The 9,181-nt window shown below is 41.5% G+C and overlaps 1 protein-coding gene across 1 annotated transcript in view; it reads right to left on the bottom strand.

Annotated features, from left to right (window-relative positions):
- Nucleotides 1-625: 625 nt before the first annotated feature.
- Nucleotides 626-9,181, bottom strand: part of LOC133638817 (transcription factor COE3-like) — a 26,854-nt gene continuing 18,298 nt past the window's right edge. The window contains exons 13-16 of the mRNA XM_062031793.1: nt 8,757-8,919; nt 8,522-8,698; nt 6,287-6,451; nt 626-1,018 (exon numbers count right to left, since the gene is read on the bottom strand). Of these exons, the coding sequence (XP_061887777.1) occupies nt 987-1,018; nt 6,287-6,451; nt 8,522-8,698; nt 8,757-8,919 (537 nt within the window). The 3' untranslated portion in view covers nt 626-986. The remainder of the gene's footprint in view (nt 1,019-6,286; nt 6,452-8,521; nt 8,699-8,756; nt 8,920-9,181) is intronic.

Genomic DNA, 9,181 nt, shown 5'->3' with positions numbered 1-9,181 from the left:
TATGTCCTAATGGCGTTATTAACACATGCTAACTAGGTAATGAGTTCAATCTATTTATTTATAAGGCTGATGCCTATGCTAATTAGGTAATGAGTTCAATACTTTCCATATTTGGTAATGGGGTGGTACCTATGCTAATTAGATAATGAGGTCAATACTTTCCATATATGGCAATTGGGTGGTACCTATGCTAATAAGGTAGTGAGTTAAATACATTTCCTTATATGGCAGTGAGGTGGTACCTATGCTAATTATGTATTGAGTGCAATACTTTCCATATATGGCAATGGGGTGGTACCTATGCTAATTAGTTCATGAGTTCAGTACTTTCCATATATGGCAATGGGGTGGTACCTATGCTAATACGTTAGTGAGGTATGTAGGTGGGAACGATCGCGCACATTTTAAGAACCTTCATGTTTTTTCTTTTTAAGAAGAAATTGCAGAAGATCTGAGTGAATCATAACGTTATGAAACGAATGACCTTGTTTCAAGCACAGATAATATTCAATCTATTTTATATGACGGAAAACCAACTTGGCGTCATTGTTGATATTTTTATTTCACATTTGGCGGGAACAATTCTTGAATAAACATGACAATTCCACAATTAAAAGCACAACAAAGTGGACTGGACCTCATCTTTGATTGACAAATGGGCACGCACACGCACACACACACACACACACACACACACACACACACACAATGGAATATTTACGCAACATAACAGGAGTTCATCGATATAAAGGATTTGGACAACAGTGTTGTGAGAAAATAAGTTACATAAACATTTACAAGAAGTGCAAGAGGCGGAGCTTTATTGTGAGAGGCGGGACTTTCATTGGACAAGGTTTTATGGACGTCTATCAAGAAAGTATGAGCGGTGGTCATCTCAATGTTTAGACCGCTCTCATTGGTCAGCTGAAGCCTGAAGCCACGCCCACAGACATCTGGAGACACGCCTCCTTTGTGCTTGCCATTTTCTACATTGGCGGGACGACGAGGCCTGAAATGGCTGCAGAGAAGGAAGAGTTTGTTGTTTTCACAATATAGCTTTTGACTGTTGTTCACGCACAACAGTAAGAAATTGTTGACACGATGAACAGGTCTTTACTCAAGAAGCAACACACCTGTCCATAGTCACACAACAGCAAGAAAATGTTGACACGATGAACAGGTTTTTACTCAAGAAGTAACACACCTGTCCATAGTCACACAACAGTAAGAAAATGTTGACACAATGAACAGGACTCAAGAAGTAACACCTGTCCATAGTCACACAACAGTAAGAAAATGTTGACACAATGAACAGGTCTTTACTCAAGAAGCAACACACCTGTCCATAGTCACACAACAGTAAGAAAATGTTGACACAATGAACAGGTCTTTACTCAAGAAGCAACACACCTGTCCATAGTCACACAACAGTAAGAAAATGTTGACACAATGAACAGGTCTTTACTCAAGAAGCAACACACCTGTCCATAGTCACACAACAAATGTTGACACAATGAACAGGTCTTTACTCAAGAAGCAACACACCTGTCCATAGTCACACAACAGTAAGAAAATGTTGACACAATGAACAGGTCTTTACTCAAGAAGCAACACACCTGTCCATAGTCACACAACAAATGTTGACACAATGAACAGGTCTTTACTCAAGAAGCAACACACCTGTCCATAGTCACACAACAGCAAGAAAATGTTGACATGATGAACAGGTTTTTCCTCAAGAAGTAACACACCTGTCCATTGTCACACAACAGTAAGAAAATGTTGACACGATGAACAGGTCTTTACTCAAGAAGTAACACACCTGTCCATAGTCACACAACAGTAAGATCATGTTGACACAATGAACAGGTCTTTACTTAAGAAGTAACACACCTGTCCATAGTCACACAACATTAAGAAAATGTTGACACGATGAACAGGACTCAAGAAGTAACACACCTGTCCATAGTCACACAACAGTAAGAAAATGTTGACACGATGAACAGTTCTTTACTCAAGAAGTAACACACCTGTCCATAGTCACACAACAGTAAGAAAATGTTGACACGATGAACAGGTCTTTACTCAAGAAGCAACACACCTGTCCATAGTCACACAACAGTAAGAAAATGTTGACACAATGAACAGGACTCAAGAAGTAACACACCTGTCCATAGTCACACAACAGTAAGAACATGTTGACACAATAAACAGGTCTTTACTCAAGAAGCAACACACCTGTCCATAGTCACACAACAGTAAGAAAATGTTGACACTATGAACAGGTCTTTACTCAAGAAGTAACACACCTGTCCATAGTCACACAACAGTAAGAAAATGTTGACACAATGAACAGGTCTTTATTCAAGAAGCAACACACCTGTCCATAGTCACACAACAGCAAGAAAATGTTGACACGATGAACAGGTTTTTACTCAAGAAGTAACACACCTGTCCATAGTCACATAACCGTAAGAAAATGTTGACACAATGAACAGGACTCAAGAAGTAACACACCTGTCCATAGTCACACAACAGTAAGAAAATGTTGACACAATGAACAGGTCTTTACTCAAGAAGTAACACACCTGTCCATAGTCACACAACAGTAAGAAAATGTTGACACAATGAACAGGTCTTTACTCAAGAAGCAACACACCTGTCCATAGTCACACAACAGCAAGAAAATGTTGACACGATGAACAGGTTTTTACTCAAGAAGTAACACACCTGTCCATTGTCACACAACAGTAAGAAAATGTTGACACCATGAACAGGTCTCTTTACTCAAGAAGTAACACACCTGTCCATAGTCACACAACAGTAAGAAAATGTTGACACAATGAACAGGTCTTTACTCAAGAAGTAACACCCCTGTCCATAGTCACACAACAGTAAGAAAATGTTGACACAATGAACAGGTCTTTACTCAAGAAGTAACACACCTGTCCATAGTCACACAACAGTAAGAAAATGTTGACACAATGAACAGGTTTTTACACCCGAGAAGCAACACACCTGTCCATAGTCACACAACAGTAAGAAAATGTTGACACAATGAACAGGTCTTTACTCAAGAAGTAACACACCTGTCCATAGTCACACAACAGTAAGAAAATGTTGACACAATGAACAGGTCTTTACTCAAGAAGCAACACACCTGTCCATAGTCACACAACAGCAAGAAAATGTTGACACGATGAACAGGTTTTTACTCAAGAAGTAACACACCTGTCCATTGTCACACAACAGTAAGAAAATGTTGACACGATGAACAGGTCTCTTTACTCAAGAAGTAACACACCTGTCCATAGTCACACAACAGTAAGAAAATGTTGACACAATGAACAGGTCTTTACTCAAGAAGTAACACACCTGTCCATAGTCACACAACAGTAAGAAAATGTTGACACAATGAACAGGTCTTTACTCAAGAAGTAACACACCTGTCCATAGTCACACAACAGTAAGAAAATGTTGACACAATGAACAGGTTTTTACACCCGAGAAGCAACACACCTGTCCATAGTCACACAACAGTAAGAAAATGTTGACACAATGAACAGGTCTTTACTCAAGAAGTAACACACCTGTCCATTGTCACACAACAGTAAGAAAATGTTGACACAATGAACAGGTCTTTACTCAAGAAGCAACACACCTGTCCATAGTCGCACAGCAGTAAGAAAATGTTGACACGATGAACAGGTCTTTACTCAAGAAGTAACACACCTGTCCATAGTCACACAACAGTAAGAAAATGTTGACACGATGAACAGGACTCAAGACGTAACACACCTGTCCATAGTCACACAACAGTAAGAAAATGTTGACACGATGAACAGGTCTTTATTCAAGAAGCAACACACCTGTCCATAGTCACACAACAGTAAGAAAATGTTGACACGATGAACAGGTTTTTACACCCGAGAAGCAACACACCTAAGCACGGAAGCCCAGACTTCCCTCTCCCCAACTACTTCAACCAGCTTTGGGAGCTGAGAGGCAATCTTTCCAACGTTTCCTGGGTTTCTCCGTGGTATTCTACCGGTCAGACGGGCCCAGGGAGGTGTTTGACCAAATGCCCAAAACACCTCATCTGGTTCCTCTCCATGTGGAGGAGAAGTGGCTTTACTTTGAGCTCCTCCCGAATGACAGAGCTTCTCACCCTATCTCTAAGGGAGAGCCTCACCACCTGACGGAGGAAACTCATTTTGGCCGCTTGTACCCGTGATCTTGTCCTTTCGGTCACAACCCAAAGATCATGACCATAGGTGAGGATGGGGACGTAGATCGACAGGTAAATTGAGCACTTTGCCTTTCGGCTTAGCTCCTTCTTCACCACGACGGACCAATGCAGGTCCGCATCACTGCAGTCGCTACATCGATACGTTCTTTCCTCACTCGTTAACAAGACCCCGAGGTACTTAAACTTCTCCACTTGGGACAGGGTCTCCTCTCCAACCCGGAAATGGGACTCCAACCCTTTTTTGGGCGAGAGCCATGGACTAGGACTTGGAAGTGCTGATTTTCATCCCAATTGCTTCACACTTAGTACCGATTCAGTGAGAGCTGAAGATCCTGATCAGATGAAGCCATCAGGACCACATCATCCGCAAAAAGCAGAGACGTAATCCTGCAGCCACCAAACCGGATCCCATCAACGCCCTGACTGCACCTATAAATTCTCTCCAATAAAAGTTGTAAACAGAACCTGTGACAAAAGGTAACACTGGGGGAGTCCAACCCTTACTGGAAAGGGGTCTGACTTACTGTGGACCAAAACTCTGACACTGATCATACAGCGACCCGATACCCCAAAATCTCTGAGAATTCTCCACAGGACTTCCCAAGGGACACGATCGAACGCCTTCTCCAAGTCCACAAAACACATGTAGACTGGTTGGGGAACCCCCAAGGACCCTGCCAAGAGCATAGAGCTGGTCCACAGTTCCACGACCAGGACGAAAACCACACTGCTCCTTCAGAATCCAAAGTTGGACTATCCGGCACACCCTCCTCTCCAGTACACCTGAATAGACCTTAACAGGAAGGTTGAGAAGTAGAAGGCTCCCAATCACGCCTCTCCAGGTCTCACTGTCGTTGCCAACGTGAGCGTTGAAGTCCCCCAGTAGAACAAGGAAATCACCAGACAGAGCACTCTCCAGTACTCCCTCTCGGAACTCCAAAAAAGGGAGGGTTCTCTGAACTGCCGTTTGATGCGTAAGCACAAACAACAGTCAGGACCTGTCCCCCCACTCAAAGGTGGAGGGAAGCTACCCTCTTTTCTACCGGGTTAAACTCCAACATACAGGCTCTGAGCCGCGGGGTAACAAGTATAGCCACCCCTGCCCGTCGCCTCTCACTTCTGGGAATTCTAGGGTGGACGAGAGTCCAGCTCCTCTCGAGAAGACTGGTTCCAGAGCCCTAACTGTGGGTTGAAGTGAGACCGACTAGATCTAGCAGGAGCTTCTCACCTCACGTACAAGCTCGTAGTAGAGTTTTAACTTGCACTTACAGATTTAGCGACAAACTGTAGTTACTGACAGTGGTTTTCTGAAGTGTTTCTGATCCCATGTGGTGATATCCTTAACACACTGGTGTCGCTTTTTGATGCAGTACTGCCTGAGGGATCCAAGGTCTGTAATATCATCACTTACATACAGTGATTTCTCCAGATTCTCTGAACTTTTTGATGATATTACGGACCGTACATGGTGAAATCCCTAAATTCCTTGCAATAGCTGGTTGAGAAATGTTGTTAAACAATTTGCTCACGCATTTGTTGACAAAGTGGTGACCCTCGCCCCATCCTTGTTTGTGAATGACTGAGCATTTCATGGAAGCTGCTTTTATACCCAATCATGGCACCCACCTGTTCCCAATTAGCCTGTTCACCTGTGGGATGTTCCAAATATGTGCTTGATGAGCATTCTTAACTTTATCAGTCTTTTTTGCCACTTGTGCCAGCTTTTTTGAAACATGTTGCAGGCATCAATTTCCAAATGAGCTAATCTTTGCAAAAAATAACAAGGTTTTCCAGTTGGAACATTACATATCTTGTCTTTGCAGTCTATTCAATTGAATATAAGTTGAAAAGGATTTGCAAATCATTGTATTCTGTTTTTATTTACCATTTACGCAATCTGCCAACTTCACTGGTTTTGGGGTTTGTATATACGGTCATGTATGTTTACTGTATATATGGTCGCGTGTGTGTGTGTGTGTGTGTGTGTGTGTGTGTGTGTGTACGCGAGCGTGTGCATGTTTGTGTGTGGGGGATCACCTTGCAGACCACTGTTGGTGGAGCAGGACCGAGGAGGGAGAGGGGGTGTTGCGGGTCTGATCACGGGAGCAAAGGCGCTCTTCTGTTTCACGGCGGTAGAGAAAGGAAAGGTGCTGTGGGAGGAGCTACAGTTGGACCCCGCCATTGTGGGACTGGACGCAACAACTGAGACAGGAAATAACTTTTACTTTGACAACATCATCATTAGACACCACAACATTGAAATGAAGCCAACAATAAAGTTTTTTTAAACATGAACTTCTTGTGCTTGAATCAAAGTTAGTGGAGGTTGTTCATTCGTGACGTGCTAAAAGAAAAGGTTTAAAATAAGACTAGAGTTGGAACCTGAGGTCTAAGTAGGAGCGGTTTAAAGTAAGACTAGGGTTGGAATCTTAGGTCTTAGTGGACAAAGTTTAAAGTAAGACTAAGGTTGGGACCTAGGACCTAAGTACAAAATGTTTAAAGTAAGACTAGGGTTAGAACCTGAGGTCTAATTAGATTAGTTATAAAGCAAGACTCGGTTTGGGACCTAAGATCAAACGCTATATAAATCTAATCCATTATTACTATTATTATAAATAGAATAGTTTTAAAGTAAAATTAGGGTTGGAACCTTAGGTTTTAGTGGACAAAGTTTAAAGTTCGACTAAAGTTGGGACCAAAGAAGAAAAGGTTTAAAGTAAGACTAGGGTTGGAACTTAAGGTCTAAGTAGAATAATTTTAAAGTAAGACTAAGGTTGGAACCTTAGGTCTTAGTGGACAAAGTTTATAATAAGACTAAGGTTGGGACCTAAGAAGAAAAGGTTTAAAGTAAAACTAGGATTACAACCTGAGGTCTAAGTAGGAGCGGTTTAAAGTAAGACTATAGTTAGAACCTGCGGTCGAAGTAGATTAGTTTTAAAGCAAGACTCGGTTTGGGACCTAAGATCAAACGCTATATAAATCTAATCCATTATTATTATTATTATTATAAATAGAATAGTTTTAAAGTAAAATTAGGGTTGGAACCTTAGGTTTTAGTGGACAAAGTTTAAAGTTTGACTAAAGTTGGGACCAAAGAAGAAAAGGTTTAAAGTAAGAATAGGTTTGGAACTTAAGGTCTAAGTAGAATAATTTTAAAGTAAGACTAAGGTTGGAACCTTAGGTCTTAGTGGACAAAGTTTATAATAAGACTAAGGTTGGGACCTAAGACCTAAGTAGAAAAGGTTTAAAGTAAAACTAGGATTAGAAACTGAGGTCTAAGTAGGACCGGTTTAAAGTAAGACTATAGTTAGAACCTGCGGTCGAAGTAGATTAGTTTTAAAGCAAGACTCGGGTTGATCTAAATAGAATAGTTATAAAGTAAGACTAGGGTTGGAACCTTAGGTCTTAGTGGACAAAGTTTAAGGTAAGACTAAGTCTGGGACCTAAGACCTAAGTAGAAAAGGTTTAAAGCAAGACTCGGGTTGGGACCTAAGATCTAAATAGAATAGTTATAAAGTAAGACTAGGGTTGGAACCTTAGGTCTTAGTGGACAAAGTTTAAGGTAAGACTAAGTTTGGGACCTAAGACCTAAGTAGAAAAGGTTCAAAGCAAGACTAGGGTTGGAACCTGAGGTCTAAGTAGATTAGTTTTAAAGCAAGATTCGGGTTGGGACCTAAGATCTAAATAGAATAGTTATAAAGTAAGACTAGGGTTGGAACCTTAGGTCTTAGTGGACAAAGTTTAAGGTAAGACTAAGTTTGGGACCTAAGACCTAAGTAGAAAAGGTTCAAAGCAAGACTAGGGTTGGAACCTGAGGTCTAAGTAGATTAGTTTTAAAGCAAGATTCGGGTTGGGACCTAAGATCTAAATAGAATAGTTATAAAGTAAGACTAGGGTTGGAACCTTAGGTCTTAGTGGACAAAGTTTAAGGTAAGACTAAGTGTGGGACCTAAGACCTAAGTAGAAAAGGTTTAAAGCAAGACTCGGGTTGAAACCTAAGATCTAAATAAAATAGTTATAAAGTAAGACTAGTGTTGGAACCTTAGGTCTTAGTGGACAAAGTTTAAGGTAAGACTAAGTTTGGGACCTAAGACCTAAGTAGAAAAGGTTTAAAGTAAGACTAGGGTTTGGGTCTTAAGTCTAAGTAAAATATTATTAAAGTAAGACTAGGGTTGGAACTTAAGGTCTAAATAGAATCACTTCAGAGTAAGACTAAGGTTGGTTCTGGTCAAACTCACATCCACTCTCGCACCTGAGCGTGATTATACTTACTGCCGTAGGGTGAGCTGGCAGACGATGCGTTGAGGAAGTTTGGCGAAGACGTCACGCCGAGGTTTGCCATGGAAGCGTTGCCGTAGCTGTTGTTGTTGCCATAGTTACTGGGCTGGGAGGTGGAGCTGGGGGCGTATCCTCTGGGTGACACACTGCTGGTGTTGCGACTGTACCCGACTGCAGGAAGACCACATTGTCATGAAACGTCCTTCTCGTGATGACAAGCTTTCAGGACCTGGACTTGTGTCAGAGACGGTGATTGCCAGCTGGCCACTGAAGGAGTTAACTCCCATCATGCCGTGCGAACCTGAGTTTCCAAGCGACGGGATCTGGTTGTGGTTCCGAGGAACGCTGTAGAGCGCCTCTGCAATGTCTGTCGCTTGCTTCAGGATGATCTCCTTCAAAAATGTTTCATTTTGATATATTTGTGCTTATTTTGTTAGCATTTCACTTTTGTTAGCATGTCACATTTCGTAGCATTTCACTTCTGTTAGCATTTCACATTTGTTAGCATGTCACATTTGTTAGCATGTCACATTTGTTAGCATGTCACATTTGCTAGCATTTCACTTCTGTTAGCAAGTCACATTTGTTAGCATGTCACACTTGTTAGCATGTCACACTTGTTAGCATGTAACTTTTTTTTAGCATGTCACATTT

Source organism: Entelurus aequoreus, linkage group LG21 (genome assembly GCF_033978785.1).
Source record: "Entelurus aequoreus isolate RoL-2023_Sb linkage group LG21, RoL_Eaeq_v1.1, whole genome shotgun sequence".
Lineage (NCBI taxonomy): Eukaryota > Metazoa > Chordata > Actinopteri > Syngnathiformes > Syngnathidae > Entelurus > Entelurus aequoreus.
Note: the sequence above shows the minus strand (reverse complement) of the source record. Positions and strands in the feature narration are given on the sequence as shown.